This window comes from Eublepharis macularius, chromosome 5 (assembly GCF_028583425.1).
Source record: "Eublepharis macularius isolate TG4126 chromosome 5, MPM_Emac_v1.0, whole genome shotgun sequence".
NCBI lineage: Eukaryota > Metazoa > Chordata > Lepidosauria > Squamata > Eublepharidae > Eublepharis > Eublepharis macularius.
The window spans coordinates 66,655,347-66,672,638 of NC_072794.1; the positions used below are offsets into that span (position 1 = coordinate 66,655,347).

The 17,292-nt window shown below is 42.0% G+C and overlaps 1 protein-coding gene across 1 annotated transcript in view; it reads right to left on the reverse strand.

The window, feature by feature from the left end:
• The window catches only part of GIPC2 (GIPC PDZ domain containing family member 2), a 55,776-nt gene extending 39,563 nt beyond the window's left edge, over positions 1–16,213 (reverse strand). The window contains exon 1 of the mRNA XM_054979109.1: positions 15,895–16,213. Coding sequence (XP_054835084.1) covers positions 15,895–16,167 — 273 coding nt within the window. The 5' untranslated portion in view covers positions 16,168–16,213. The remainder of the gene's footprint in view (positions 1–15,894) is intronic.
• Between the last annotated feature and the right edge of the window lie 1,079 nt (positions 16,214–17,292).

Sequence of the window (17,292 nt, forward strand, 5' to 3'; positions counted from 1 at the left end):
CTCTACAAACCAGATGAGATAGCAATAATCAACCCTATAGAAAGGGATCACTGCAGCTCTTTTTGTTGGGAGAGGATTACAAGCCCCACCCCACTCCCGGCTTCCTGGATGTGTGCTCTCTGCCCCAACTCCATCTTAGTTAAGTCCACCTTGACTGCCATTTTAGGAACTAACAATGACTTGATTTTAAGAAGTTGAGGTCAAAGCCCCCCTTGGGTTAGGCTATGCCAACGAGTGGGAAGCACGTTGGGTAGGAGACTGAGAGCCGAGCTACAAGTGACGCCTGACACAGGTTGGGCACTTGTCAGCTTCCCTCAAGGTTTGGTGGGAAATGTAGGCGTCCTGGTTTTACAGCTTGGCTCTCCATTACAGCTGCAAGACCAGGACACCTACATTTCCCATCAAAACTTGAGGGAAGCTGACAAGTGTCCAACCTGTGTAAGGCGTCACTTGTAGCTTGGCTCTGATTCACTGATGGGACATCTGCATCTCTGTAACCCAACACTGCAAGGGTCACCTCAATCAGCAAATGTTAAGTCCTCCTGAGTGCAAAAGTAAATCAAATCAGCTGAGCATGATTACCTTTTACTGACCGTGCCTGAATGTCTCTGTCCTGCTCCTCTGGAGTAAGGCCTCAGGATTGGCTGGATAGGCTTAAAAGTGTAGTGTGGAGCTTGAGCACAAGACTTGTGCCTAGTGGACCAGCTGATGCAGCAGAGCAGCCTTTTCAAGTCTCACTCAGCCTCAATAGGCTGAGAGTTAATCTGGTTGAGCTGCTTTTCTGATAGGTGTTGAGACTCCTGAGACAGAGCTGTGCCTTGGCCAGAATCCTGCAAAGCAGCACTAGTCTCAGAATCCAGGCTGGGATTGCATGCTGCCAGTCTAGCATTTTGCCTCCTTTGCTCTATCTCAGCCCAGGCCTTTCGCTGAGAGGCTACAGGCCTAAGTTTGCATACTGCCTGATGAAAGCCTAGTGATTATCTCCCAGGCCAGTGGCAAGGTCTCCCTGACAGGCTCTGGCAGGGTGTTCTCAGGCACTGCAGGAGCATGGTTGGCAAGTACTGCTGCAGCATCAGGCCCTCCTGATCCCTCTAGTCCTCTTGATTCCCTGGCCTTGGCTCCTCAAGCTGTTTCTTTGAGTACTCTAAGTCAGAGTCACTGGGCCAATCAGAGGGGTTATGACATCACACCTGGCCCCTACAGTTGCATCCCCACTCTCAGCCACCAGCCTTGGACTTTATGGGGTAATGGCAATGGAAGCACCATAGGAGGCTGGTCTCATGGACATCAGAAGACTTCTGTCATGAATGCTCTTCTGGCCTGTATCGTTTCCAGTCTATCAAGTAGTAAAGAAGGTGTTCTTTTCCATTACCATTCAACAAAATTATTTAGGGTAGTTCAGGGATTAATGTCCTCTGGGCCACACGCTTCTGGATCTGAGTTGGAAATAAGTTGTGACAATTTTGCTTAAATAAAATCGTTCTTAGCCAGCCTGACTTAGATACCAGTTAGGAAATAGATCCTAGGCAAGGGTATTCGTGGCAACCTCTTGTCAGAGTTCTCTGGATAGCTTCAAGTCAGTTGAGCTTAGGGTTGTGGAAGCGCTTGGGGTTGTGAAAACCACTTCCTGGAAACTGAATAATACCCATCCTGGCTATTAAAACCTTGTAGGGATAAAGTCATTGCTCCACCCTGGGAACATGCTCAGGGGGCCCATTTCCCCCGCTGTTCTCCCCTGTCAGCCAGGTAAGTGGTGGCAGGGATGGAGGGTGGGAGCAGGGGATCACCCACTCCTACCGGAGGACCCGAGATCTCTATTTGGAACTCATAACAGTGTTTCACCAACTGCACTGGCTACTTATTTGTTTCTGGGCCCAATTCAGTGTCCTAACTATCATCTTTAAAACCCTTCAGGGCCTAGGTCCCTCATACTTAATGAACTGCATTTCCTAGTATACTCTCCTGGGCCAGTTATGTTCTTCAGATGGCCTCCTCCTTAAGGTGCCCTCACTTAAGACTGTTGTTGTACAGTCATAGCAAGTTCACTAGCTTTTCTTTGGTGGGCCCTGGCCTTTGAGGCAGCCTGCCAAAGATAGTGAGGATGGTGCCTTCCCTTGATACCTTTAGGAAGGCATGTAAGGCAATCTGTCATATTCCAAAGAGCATTTTGAAGAGGGGGAATTTTTCCAGTAGATTTAGCTGTGAGTTTGCAGATGTTTTATGTGTGTTTTATGCCTGAATGTTTTTAAATTGGCAAAGTATGTATTTTAATTGGATTATGATGTATATCTTACAACCTGATTGGTACATTGTTCACTGCCTTGAGCCGAGGGAGATAAAGTCAGAAAGAAATATTTTAAATAAGTAAAATATTTAATATTTTTTTCATAAATTTGAAAATAGATTATTCCCATTACAGTAACACACTAGGACCTCCATGGTTCCAAACATGAACAATATCAAAATCAATGACTACTATGGAACATCCAGATACAAGAAGTATGGTTTTAATTCCTAGAAGGAAAGCCATTACTTCATTTATCTATTACCTTGAACATAAACTGGAAGAAAAATATTATTAGATCTTGCTTTCAATATATTTGCAGAGCAAACAGAACTGCCATGTCTCATGACTTGCATGTGGAATATGGCTTTATAATTATTTTGTATCATAATTTTAACCTATGATTAACCTACCTCAGTGAGAAAGTTGGACTATAAATGACATAAATAAATAAATAAATAAATAATCAATCAGTAGATTAATACAGTAAAAACTTGAACCAGACTTGCTGACTTACTACAAATGGGATTTTTGTGACTATCCATTTGAAATTTCTTCCAGTCCTAAAGGAAATTACCGAAAACTTCAGGGTCAGTTTCCAACCTCTTGGTGTGTTGCTAAGCCTCATGTTTTTATTTTTTTTAAATAACCCTGTATTCCTGGTGTCCCCCATAACTACAAATCATAAAGGTTTCTTTGAACTTTGACCTTGTCAGCATAAAGCTATCAAGCTGGATTCTATGGAAAGGATTTCCACAAGCAGAATGGGACCTTCTCACTTACCCCATCTCACCTCAGCCCCAAGATAACCCCAAAATGCTGCTCCTGGATGACAGGGAAATGCCCAGGAACATCACTGGGGTGAATCAGCAGTGGAAAGAGGGATTGGAAAGATGGATTCAGCAAAAAATCTCCATGCTTCTATTAGTGGAAATTTACCACTGGATCCCACTTATCCAACCCACCATCACATAACTAGCTTCACACCTTTGACTAGATTGAAACTGACATCAGGAAAGAAACATGATATTTAGAAACATGAGACAACATAACTCTATTTAGAACTCCAACCGGGCAGAGCACACAAATTACAGCCTCCCCACAAGTGAGTTTTATATACCACATACCTTTGATAAGAATGTTAGTTAAACTACAAGTTGACTCATTCATTATGCTCTCTATTGATTTTTATACAAGCTAATGAGAGCAGAAAAATAAGATGTTGATTTCTTGTACTCCTGACAAGTAATTCAAATTCCACATTTTTCTTTAACACAAAGGACAAAAAACCCTAACTAAACAGTAGTATACACATTCCCAAAGTGTCCTATTTTCCCTAAACAGTTATTTTTACAATTCAATGCTATATTACACAGGAATCAAGTATCACCTTAATAATTATTTCAGCATAAGCTTTCACGAGCCAGATCTTACTGCTTCATAGACACAAAGTGTTAAATCACAGAACCTGAGTTTCTGATCTTTTGCAGCATATTCACTGAAGTCACCTTAAAATCAGTTGGACCTTTCTGAGAATTCCCAGTTTTTCCACTGAAAAAATTGAAAAGACTGAAGACTTTTTTATACATACATTATGATTGAGAAAAACATTGCTTAAGAAGCATTTCACTCATTCCAAATGAGAAAATGGTTCACAAAAGGTTTTTTTACAGTTTTCTCTCTAGTTTCCCAATTTTTCTACTGCATTTTTTTAAGTAATTGGAAAGAATCAATCCCCCTCTCCAAATTTTGTCCAAGCTTTCATACCTCTATTTACCATTTTTGTGAGTTTTTGTCCCTTCTGATTCTCTACTATGCCTCTGTTGTTTTTAATATTCCTCCCATATATTTATATTTTTCCTTCTTGGAATGTGAGTTGTGGGCTAGTCTTTGGATAACTAAATTTTTTTAAAAGTCAAAGATATTCACTTTGCATTCTTTGCCTCTTCCCCCCCCCGCCCCCCGTCCAATCTGTCACACATATCACAACATCTTTTCTAGAATGAATAAAGTTGAGGGAGAACACTTTCTCCAGATGTAGTAGTTGCCTCAGTACAGTGTCAGAAAACAATCAATGGAAACAAAACAGTGTTTATGCAGTATTCTATCAATATTGTACATTATGTTTTTAAACACTACAGAAGAAGAGAAGTGGCAAGACAATGATTAGGAATAACGTCACTGAGGAATATTTGCATAATTAAGTTGAAAGTGCATTTTTTCCTTCTCTCATAATAGGAGAATGTGGGATCATCAGTGTAACTGACTGGCAGTAGGTTCAGGTAATTGGCAGTAGGTAATATTTATTCAAAAGGGCTTTTTACTCATATAGGAGGGCTGTATTCTAGGGAGGGGGTCTCAGATGCTTCTCTAATGTGTTAGGGATCATAGACTTCACCACTATGTTGCCTTAAGCCCTATGCGTTGCTTTAAGTATGTGCTCCTATGTGCTACCTGTGCTTCAAGTATGAGCCTACTGGATAGTTATATCATGTTGTCTAATGCCAGTCCTAGAATTGCTTATGCTCTGTTTCAACATTTCTTCAACTCTGTATTGGATTCTTGTTAATGCTATGTCTTTGTAAACTTGTATTTATTTACCCTATGGCATTGTTTATGGTAAGGTCCTTGATACTGATTGTACTAATCTCACACTATGTCATCCGCCTTGAGTGTCAGTGAGAAAGGCAGACTATAAATGACATAAATAAAATGAACTTATTGCAGCGGCCTTACGGAATTCACTGGCAGAGGATGTAAAGATGGCTGCTACTTAAATTACTTTTTTTTAAAAAAGGGCTAGACAAATGCATGGTTTTCCCAACATGGATGGTGGGAAAGGCAGAGTACATATTTTAAACCAGCAAACATTGGGGAGCGGTTCTGGCTTGACAGTAGGGGCATCTGCTTTACATGCAGAAAATTCCAGGTTCAATCTGTCATCTCCAGCTAAAAGGATCACATAGGTGGTGATGTGGAAGATTTCTACTTGTAGACCTGGAGAGCTGCTGCCAATCAAAATACTGACCTTGATAGACAAACAGTCTGATTTCATATAAAGCAGCTTCATGTGTTCATGGAAAATCGATCTGTCAAAGGCTTAGTCATGGTATCTAAATGAAACTTCCATGTAGGTAAGAATACCTCTCAACTCTGCATACTGGGAAGAGGATCACACATGATTTCTCTAGGCTCACATGTCTAGGGTCAAACTTGTCTCATGTCCCTCGGTCCCCATCACATTCATTCTTTCAGTCTCATGATTCCTAAGAGAAAATTTTCCATTTCATTTTCAGATTGTCATAAATAAACTGTATCATGGTGTGGTGAAATGTTTTACACACCTCAGAATTTGTACTGAGGTTCACAGTCAAAGATAGTAACTGGGTTTGTACTCTGTAAAAGCTCAAAGTCTACAAAGTGTTTTGTTGGCTGGCAAGGGAGAAAGGGAAAGCAGAGCCACCAAGTGTCATAGCCTGAGGAGAAAAGCAAGCAACATCACACTTAGTCACACCTGAAGCTATAGAGAGCTGCAGAAAGCCAAAGTGCACTGGAAGAGAAAGAGGGTCTGCTGGAGATGGGCAGAAGGGGAGCTTATAAAACTCATAAGCACAAGAAGGCAAGTCTCCATTTTACTGCAAGCCATCTTACACATGGACTCCATCTTAACTCCAAGAAAAAAAACCACACATGAGCACATGGTATATAACTCAACAGGGAATGATCTCTAAATACTGAAACTAAAGTAACTGATTTCAAGTGCCTGCAACTTCAAGAATTATACAGCCTATCTCCAATTACCACATGTAGGAATATGGCCAGAGCTAAGGCTGCAATTTATTCACATTTCTTTTTATCTTTCTCAGTCTGTTGTGTTTACATATGATGTGTGCACTATTTATGTTCTTACTGAATTTTGTTACATTTTCAATGATCTGTGATCCACATTAAAGTACAGCATGAGTACCAAGGGGCAAGGCAGGGTGGATAAAAATCAATGATTTTTTTTAAAAAAATAAAAACAAATTAGATTTTTTTGATTTAAATCGGATTTTTTTTATTTAAATCGGATTTTTTTAATTTAAATTGGATTTTTTTAAATAAAATGCTTTTTGAGGAAAATATATTACCATCCAAAGGTTATTCCATCATGAAATAAAAATTAGTTTTTAATTATGTAGAATAAGGCTGTATATGTTTAATTTTTTTGGTAAATAAATTCCATTAATCCATTCACAATGTCATGCTCTTCCAGAGGTTTTTGTAAGATTATTGGGCAGTTTCTCTGCCTACAAGATATTATAACAGAATTTGTGTCAGCTCAGCAGAGATCACATGCCTCTTCTTCACAGCAAAAATGTTAGAACATGAACAGAGTTGAGAAAAAGACCTTAATCCTATTGTTCTACAAACCTATGAAGACAGAATCAACCCCTTCAGTGCTAAGTTTCAAGAAGTTCAGTGAATAGAAACAATATTTTTCTGATTGTTTGGAGTGGAATAGATCTGCACAAGAAGAAGTGTGAGGAGGGGGGGCAAGCAGTACAAAATGAAAGTGAAACTTTTTGAGCACAATACTGCACAAGTCTTTGGATCTTTTGTGTGTATGACCTGAGGTTTATCACATTCTTTCCTTGGAGGAAAAAACCTATAATGGCAGCAGGCCGTAAAAGAGACCCAGTTTGGGAATACTTTAATGAAGTTCCTTTACCTATCGGTAAGGCAGGCATGCGTGCAAAATGCAAACACTGCAACAAAGAAATGCAAGGCCTGGTGGCCCGAATGAGGCAACATCATGAGAAGAGCTGTGATGAAGATGACCAAAGAAACACATTTGAACAGGCAGGATCTTCAGGTTGGTAAACATTTTTATTGAATCATATTTCTAAAGACTGCCTTGAACTGTCATGTTTGAGCAAAATTATATTTCTTATTATTACTGCATGTTACTGTCATTTGGTACAGTTATGAAGAAAAGCAAATATTCCTTTTGGGGCAGTGCTGTACAATAAGCAGAAATTGTATAAACAATAAAATAACAGCATTGACTTTTTTGTTTAGGGGAATTCATCGTCAACATTAAGGATTCTGGAACCTATCCACCTTCAAGATCACCATCCTCCTGTTCTACAGTTTCAGAGTTATCCATCCCGGATAGTGCTTCATTTGCATCATCATCAGACACCCACAGTATATCACCTAAAAGAAAGAAAAAACCCTTCCCTCCTGGAACCACCATAGATAAGTTTGTGATAAAAACTAGATTAGAAAAAGAGTTAATTGATGAAAAAATTGCCCAGTTTGTTTATGCAACGAACTCTTCTTTCCGTCTGACTGAGAACCCACATTTCATTAATATGGTTCAGTCACTGAGACCAGGATACAGTCCACCCTGCAGAGCAGATGTTGCAGGGAAACTGCTGGATAAAGTGTATGACAGAGAAATGGAGCAATGTGCAACAGCTCTGGAGGGTAGAATTGTTAACCTAAGTATTGATGGGTGGAGTAATGTCCACAATGATCCTGTTGTATGTGCTTGTATAACAACAGAAGAAGGGAAAGTCTTCCTTGCACAAACAATTGATACGTCAGGAAATGCACACACAGCAGAATACTTACAAGAAGTGGCAGTAAAAGTTATAATAACATGTGAACAAAAATTCAAATGTCTAGTACGCAGTTTGGTCACAGACAATGCTGCAAATGTATCCAAGATGAGAAGAAATTTAGAAGAGCAGGAAGGGAATACAAAGCTAATAACATATGGTTGCAGTGCTCATTTGCTGCACCTCTTAGCCAAAGACTTAAGTGTTCCAGAAATAAAGACTAATGTTGAAATTGCTAAATACTTCCGTAACAATCATTTTGCTGCAGCAGCTCTGAAAAGGATGGGTGGAACCAAGCTAACGCTCCCACAAGACGTTAGATGGAACTCTGTGGTGGACTGTTTTGAGCAGTATATCAAGAACTGGCCTATTCTGATGACAGTTTGTGAACAAAATCGAGAGAAAATAGATGGCACTGTCACGGCCAAAATCCTCAACATTGGGCTTAAGAGAAATGTTGAACATATGCTGAGCATCCTGAAACCCATCTCTGAAGCTTTAAACAAAATACAGAAAAATAGCTGTTTTATTGCTGATGCTGTTGAAATTTGGAAGGAACTGAGTGAACACTTCAAAACAGAACTACACATGGACAGAATTAAATTACAAGCATTAAAAAAACGAATGGGACAAGCACGGTCTCCAGCTCATTTTTTGGCAAATATTGTCAATATCCAGTACCAGGGTCTGTTACCAGAACTGCTCTTTTATTATAATGGGGAATTAGCTGCAGCAGTCTGTAACTAAATATTAAGCGCGGATCATAACCTATGTTTACGGAGGTCCCGATCCCAGACACTCTAGTGAAAAAGAGGCAGACAACGAATAAGTTCCGAACACGTGTATTTAGTGTGGCGTAAGCCTAACTTGCACAATCATACAATGGACACACAAGATCTAGGAAATACAGAGTAGGAAATACAGAGACGTTCGCATTAGCGGGTTCCCAACGATGATAAGGGAAATACTCACAATCCTGGAGCGAAGCAGAGACACAGCAGCGAGGGGGGTGGTCCAATGCCAGCACTGGAACCACAGACGGACAGCAAGGAAGTCTGGATAGGATGGCACGCGCACCATGCGGTCTGAGAGGCCGGCTTAAATACCCCAAAACGTACCCTGGGGCTGGTGCTGTACTTGGTGGTTCTCACAGATTAAAACAAAGGGTCTAATGGGCTACTGAATGGCTTGGATGGGCCACTTTAGTAATCAGATTGTGATAAGTGACACCTCAGGAAGAGGGGACAAAAGAGGGAGGGGGAAATCCAAGTGGGCTGAAAGGATGTTCCAGCGGACAGGGCTTGTCCTGATGTCATCAGCTCTGGAATGCGGAGGTTTCTTTGAGATGCATTCTCTAAGTGCTTGGGATGGTCAGCACTTAGCTCTTCTCCGGGGCGGCTCCTAAGATATGCAGAGCGGGGCGAGGGGCTCTCGTTGCGGACGTGGTGTGCCCGCTTCGCCGAAATGGCTTCCCAAAGCAGTCTTCTTCCCAGGGTCTTCTGGCTGCCTGAGAACATGGATGCCGGCTGGGCATAGCTGGGGCTGGATAGCAGGCTGCCCGGTAGCGAGGGCAAGCTTGGGGACCGGCCCACGGGAGGCTCCAGGCGGGAACTGACCAGGGAGCGCCTAGCCAGGCTCGCTGGAGGTTTCCCCGGCAGGCGCCCGGCTGCTAGCAGCGGCTTGGGCCCATATGAGGCAGGCTTCCATGGAGGCAGGGGGACAGCACTCAAAACACAGTCCAGAACAGGGAACAGGCACGGTCCGTGGCAGATGGCAGTGCAGGCACGGGGCACACTTGTAATAAAGTCCAAACACACACTGGAAATCCAGATACAGGCCAGGGCAGTGCTGCCCAGAAAAAGAGTCCTTTGTGCAGATATCCAAACATGGAGTCAGTAACTACACAGTCTATAGCAGCAGCAAGGCAATTGACACGCGGGCAGGAAACTGACACGTGTATCAGAGCACACACGTGCAAAGCAATCTTTGTGCAGCAGTGAAACAGTAACGCAGGAAACTTTAACACAGTTCATGGCAGGCCTTAAAGCAGGGGAGGGGGCCTACTTGGCAACAGGTCAAAACTTAAGTGCTGAGGAAGAGGAGTTAGCTATGACATGGGTATCCAGCAATCATCCATCTGTAATGCCAACTATAATAAACTTCAGCGCTAAGGGGGAACCATTCAAGAAATATATGTTTGCTGAAGATATTTTAAAGAAAGTCACACCAGTGAACTGGTGGAAGTCACTTAAGCACTTGGATTTAGAGACTGTTCAAGTAATGATTTCACTTTTAACAGCAGTGGCTTCTTCTGCAGGCGTTGAAAGAATATTCTCTTCCTTTGGACTCATTCATTCTAAATTGAGAAATCGTTTGAGATCCGATAAAGCAGGAAAGCTTGTTTTTCTTTTCCAGATTATGAACAAAGAAGAAGATGAAGATGACGAGTGAGCTACAGAGGACAGTATTTAAGTTTTTCATGTGTAGGCTGGGCTGACAGTCTAAGTTTCTTAAAATATATATATTTTGTTTAGCCAAATTAGATAACAAACATGGATGTTTGTTTAAGCAAATAACATACGCTGTAATGTTATTGTTTCAGTTGAATAAATAAAACTATTTAAATTGTTATTATTAAGGTAATGATTATTTTTCTCCTTCCAATAAAGTACAACAGAAAAGTTGTCCAAATATGAATGATTAACCTAAACTGGGGATAATTCATCTCACAATAAATTAACTATGTGTTTCTAATAGTATTAAAATCAATATTTTATACAACTGTAAAACTAATATGAAAAGTTGTTATTCTAAAAATCTTCATCTACTTGCATATTAAAGTTATACCAGCAAGAATTAGTCTTTATGTAGAAAACTATGATTTAAATCAAGCCTTACTGACTAGTTTGATTTAAATCAAATCCACCCTGGGGCAAGGGGCAGCAAGTAACCAATTATGTTCAACTAAGCATGTTAGTCCCCTTGATAGCAAGTGCAAAAGTAGAGGGAGCCAAAACACAGAGTGGAGCCTTTAACAGCAAAATGGCAGAGGGCAGCTGAGCTCAGGTCCTCAGATATAATGTGTCCTAATAATTGGCTTGATGATAGCAGTGATGCTCAGAGATAGACAGAATTAGGGAGTGGAGAAAGATCACTGTGCAGGCAATAGGCTTGCCATTCCCCCGCCCAGGGCGGGGGATCCCCTGATCCCATCTCCTCCCCCCACCCCCACTAACCTGGCCAGCAGGGGGGGGCGTGCCCCTGGGCGGCATGGTGTGCCCCCGCACTGCACAACAGGCCCACTTCGGGCCAAATCAGGCCCACGGGGGAGATTTGGCCCTTTGGGGAGCACAGGAGAGCTCCCGAGCCACCCTTTGACCCGCATGATGACATCACTTCCCGTAAGTGGCATCATCACGCATGCCAGGAGCGTGCGCATGAATGAAGGCTTCAAAGCCAGTGCAGGGTAAGTGCTAGGCTTCCAGTCTCCAGCCAGGGGACCCAAGGGACCTGGCAACCCGAGCAGGCAACCTAGGACAGCTGCATAATTTTCTCATGCTCAGATAGGTAGAAACAAGCACTTGTGGGGCCTATTTTCTCATACAGGCTGGAATCACCTGAATACTTGGCCTCAATAATTTTCAGCCCCATGCTTGGGCCTGGGCTAGGGACATCTAATGGAAAGAACTTTTGCATTCACATTTGCATGTAGTCTTTCTGGAGTATCTGGCTGGCATCTGTTGAATGCTGGATTAGATAACCCCTTGTTGTGATCCAGCATAGCTCTTCTAGTTAGCAATAGAATACTAATATCCAGCCTTTAAAACAAAAGTGAAGTGCTGCCTGAAAGAGGACACCAAGACAGACTGCACAATTTACTTGTGGTATATTTGAGTATAAATCATATGGAACATGTACAGAAAATGACAAGAAGGGGGGGAAAGGGCAGAAGTAGAATCAGAGATGGCGAAGACTGATGTGCAGATGAATGGAAACAATACTGCCTAATTATCTAATGGAACTGAGTAACTTGACAGATAGTTTTCCACAATATGTCCACCTTCACCTTTAGTGTTATATTAGTTAATAAAAGTTATCACTAACAGAATCTATTTTATTTCATCTAAACTGAGAAGGAATCATAATACAGAAATCTGTATTTGCTTAGTAGTTACCAAAACCTAATATTTACAGAAATTTTTACTTAGGCAAGTAAACAAAAAGACTCATCTTAACAACCCTGCAAGTTGAGACTATCTTTACTACTGTAAGGAACTTAAACATGTATCCTGCTGCTGGAGATCCTATCTAAAGACAGGAGTTTTGTTTATTTTACTAGAAATTGAGCTGTCAGCATCATTCAACAATTTTGCTACAACAAAAAATATGGATCCAAAGTTTGGTGCCCATGTTGTAACACTGACAACTATAGCCTAACTGAAGACACAACATGTACCAAACCAGAGTTCAAAACAAGAATAAGTTATCTGCCATTAAAAAGTCACTTCATTTTGCCTAATTTACATTCTCAACGGGGGGAAATTTACTCTGTATGACTGAATGTGTGATTAATTTTAAAAACCTGCATGATCTCATCTGCCAACCATGTGTTATAAATTCCTATTTCTTTATAATTCAGATCCTGGCTGACAAAAGCTAGATATATAACTAAGATTTTCCTTCACATAGTTTTCTTATTTCTTTCACAAAGACAGACTTCGGAGCTAATATCCTTTCACGTATTCCAAAAGTTCAGAACAAAAAAATATATTAAACACCAAAATGTTTATGTTAAAATTTCATAGTTTGACACAATAGTTTGTATATTTACACTAGACAATGGAATTTGCTTTAGTGAAGCTACTCTTGATATTAGGATTCCGCCACCCCACCCTTCTTTCTATGAGAGTGGGTCAGTTCCAGGTTTAAAATCAAGGAGTTGCCACTGTCACATCTATTTTGACCCTCAAGGTTTCTCATGACTGCTTTGTAATAAAGACCAATAGTTTTCCTTTCAGGGGATAAAGAGAAAAGCAGTGACTGTGGTATCAACTGCAGTCTTTCTGACTCGCAGCTCACACTCTCTAGTGGTGCTCCAACTATTCAGCACTACAGTCATGTAAGAAGCAATCAAGAAACAACCATTACAAAATGAAGTATTTCAACATATTTTCAAGCACTAACAAGCAAACAGTTTTGTACTGCAATGAAACGATGCCTCTTCTCCTGATTTGTGAACACTTTACTAAACCATTTTGGCTCTGTTTAAAATTGATATAACACAACATAATGCAATATAAAACAAGTACTTAATGACTGGGTACATAACTTTCTGCAACAGGCAGTAGCAGAATATGCTTAAATATAGTCTGCAATAAATTATTTAACTTATATACTGCCTCTCCACAATATTTAGTGCTCGGGGCAGTTTACAGCATCAAACTTTGTACTCATTTCATTTATGGATTGGGAAGCCATTTTTATTTCAAATATAATTATTATCTAACCCGACACTATTTGGAAAAAAAACCCAACAATTTTAACCCCATGTTTTTCTTCTACCCCCTCAAAACACAGTAGTGTGGAGAAGAGGTATGTTTGATTCCTATTACAGATTATCTATTTATTTAGAATATTTCTATGCCACCTCTTCAGAGTCCTGCTCAAGACAGCTTACAATTAAAAAAAACAGTATAAAACACAAGCCATTAAAAAACACAAGACAAATCTTTCCAGATTTTTTACAATTTTTTTTTTACAAACGTGTAAGAATGCTACACAACCAGAGTTATTGGTGAAGAGAGAAAAGTAGAAAGGTCAGAGAATTCTTAGGAACCTAAAGCTACTCTGAATCCATAATTAACTTCATTAGATAGCCAGTTGCTACTGTCTCTTTAAACCCACACACAGTTAAGTGATAAAGAGTTGCCCCATTTGGTGTGAAAAGCTGGTGATGCTGTATTGGGTGAGGCTCAGGACCATTTCTAGTGTGAAATAACTTGCAATTCTTTGTCATTGGGGAAGGCTTCACTGTTTGTCAAAGGCCTAATTGTTCTTCATGATAATAAAGAAGAGATACTATTGTGGCAAGCTGCAATGTCAAGGTAAAACGATCCATGTAGCTAGGAGTATAATTACATGTGTTCAGGCTTGCTTCTTTTGCTATGCCCAAGGCTATGCAAATAGGACAATTCCCACAATTTGGATGAAGCAAGAAATTCTGCCTTTTCTGCCCCATAACCAGTGAAGCAGTCCTCAAGATTTCCCCAGAGTAAAACACTTGATTAACATCCATCAAATGGAGTAAACATATTTTCCTGAAATCAATAGCTGCAGGGCCAGCTCAGACATTAGGAAGGATGAGACAACCCAGCTCAGGTGGCAGATTTAGAAGTACTATTAAGAGGAGGCAAAAAGGAAGCACCTTCTCAATTATTTGGTTTATGGTTGTATTTTTATTATATTTCTCCTGCCAAGAAATTAGATCTTCAGACTCAGGCACCAAAATGTCTTCGGCTAGTTTACTGGATTACTGAATCTGATGTCACATATGCGTCAAACCCACATGTGCCATTTCAATGCACAAAGTAATTACTACTTACAGTTCCACATTCACTATCAATAACATGACTGGAAACTTTACATCATCATATCTATACACTAAAGCAGCAGGAACCCATAATTTTAGACATCTCAACCATGGGTAAGAGAGGGCAATTATAGTCAATGACACCCACCTCACATATCGATTGAATGCAGAAGGCAGTTTCCTATACAAATGGTTACTTGATTTAAAACTGAACAACAAGCATGAGAGAGAATCCAGGATGTATGTGAGGGAGAGGAATACAAAATTGGGCCTTTGCAACAATTCCGGCCTTTGCGTCCTAGTAACTCCCTTTTACTCCCGCCTATGTGGGCCAATGGGTGAGTGGAGGAGGCAGCTAATATAGCACTAATAATTGCACTGAGGGTACAAGGATTTGGGGGGGAGGGCACAGAAGTGAGAATTTGAAAATCCTCTCTCCCCTCTAAAATCTCCCTCTCCAAGACAAATTCTCAAACAAGCTCATTCCTCCTTCTCATCCTTTGCTTTTAACTGTCCCAGTTCTATTTTACAAGTACATTCTCTCTTCAGGCCATTTCTGAGTGGTTTCCCCATGCTTCCACGTTCTTGGATTAATTTGCAAAGCCTTTTTCTTTTGGCACCACTTTGTGGGTGCCCAGACTTTACTGCTTTTGTAATCTGCACTAGCTATAGTGACAGATACCTACTGTTTGAATTTGCATAGATCGTCATCATCCTCTGAGGGGATCAGGACCACTTAATTACTGAGCTTAACACCTAAAATTTCCCCTATAAAATCTGAAAGCATATTAAAGTACCTCAAGTACATGATTTAAAACAGAAGAATGACCCTGGATTTACAGCATGACAACCTTGTGTACTTCTTGTTTCTGCTGTCACCAAGGCAACAGGGATCACGATTCAGGTCTTAAACGAGAAAAGAAAGACTTGAAAAAGTGCCTCTGAACAGACAAGAGAGTTCATTTCTTTCACAACTTTAGTAATACAGCCCACTCTTCTGCATACTCAAGCCTAAAGACAAAGGGTCGGCGAGTATTTCCATTTCCCCCAGAAATTCTCCGAATATTTCCTCCGGTGTCCTCCTTACACTTTTGTGCTCGGCATCATCTAATCTGGAATTACGAACTCTTTATTTGCAAACACTAAAATAGAATGCCCCATTTCAGGCATTCTCGCAGGCTGCCTGCGCAGACGCAAAAGCAGTTCGAACGCGAGCAGTCCCACATCAGGGCAGCAATCTTGTACGAGGTTACTTGAGAGTAAAGCCCGCCGCCTACTCACAAGTAAATGAGCGCGACTCCGACTGCAACGTGGGTCAGGAGAGCAGCAGAGGAGCTACAGCCTGCAGCCCCTAGCGGAACACGGCCGACTCGGGAGCGGGGAGGGCACTCCGGAGAAGCGCAAAAGCCGCCTACCTCCGTCGGGGCAATGTGGAAGGCCTCGGCTATCTTGGCGTAGAGCTCCCGCACGCTGGCGAAGCCTTCCACGCGCCCCGTAGGGCTGCCGTGTGCCAGCTGCGTGTGGAAGAGAAGCCGGACGGGGACCTGAGGGGGTGGAGAGGCGGCGGCGATGGGGGTGGCCGCGTCGTCCTCGTCGCCTCTCCCTCCCGCCACGGGAGCCTCGGCGTCCACCAGCATGTTAGTCTCCTTGAACTTGTCTTTCTTCTTGCCTCTCAGCCCCAGCGGCATCTTCTTGCCCGTCCGGAAAAGACTAGAAAAGCGAACCACCTGCTGCAGCGCGCGGCTGCTTTTGCTCGTCTTGCCCGGACTCTGCCCCTTCAGGCTGTGCGCGCACCTCCCGCCTCACCCGCCAGGTGACTGCAACTCGCAGCCAATGGCGAAGACAGCGGCGCCTTCTGCCCGGGACTGCAGAAGGGACAACCTGGCCTCAAAGCACCGATGGGATTAGGCTGCTCTTCCTCTCATTTCCTGCCGCAGAGCTGGCAAGCTGGAAACCCTCCATCTCCTTTCTTCCCATCCGTCTGCTTTTAAGTACCGCAAGGCTGTTTGTTGCACAGCGAAACCTATGGAATTTGTAACCTTCTGCGCTGTCTTAAGGGTTTCTGTAAATGCTGCCTGAGGTTTTATCGAACCTTTGACAACTTGGCAGCAGGGCCGGGTCCCAGGGTTTCTAGCCCCTGAGGCAAGAGATCTACTTGCACCCCCCCCCCCAACCAATTTTAAAAAAACAGAAGAAATGTAGGAAAAATGAAAAGCACAAAACTTGAAACTTTTTACATATTTAATTTTTATTCCTTACTTTAAATTTAATTTTTTTAAATAAGTGTGAGAATAAATAACAACAGTCTTTGTTTTTCTTATTGTGAGCCAAAAATCTATTTTGTGAGCAGAAACAGCAACTTGCATTGAAGTTTTGAGCACAGCTCCTTTAGCGCGCACGCGCGTGTGCGTGTGCGTGTGCGTGTGTGTGTGTGTGTGTAAAAAAGTTCCCTCTCTCTTTCTCCCTGCCTCTCTCTGAACCCAGAGGCTCTTGGCAGTAGAAGGGCCTGCTTGATCACCTTTGTCAGAGATCCCTTTTGGGAACTATCCTCCATGCTCATCCTTCTCCCCGCCCCTCCACCCCCGCCTTGGGTTTGAAGTGAGCAGCAGCTGACAGCTAAGCATGTGGTGTATAAATGTTGAAATAAACTATCCGGGGAAAGGGGGAAGGTGGGGTGATAAATGGAAAATAGGAGATGAGAGAAGGGAGGTGATGAAGAAGGGGTGCAGTGTGGGGCGCTGCTCTGCTAGCATGAAGGGGGGAGCAGCATTGAGATCAGAGAAGAGGAAGGGGGAGGAAGAATGAAAGGGAGA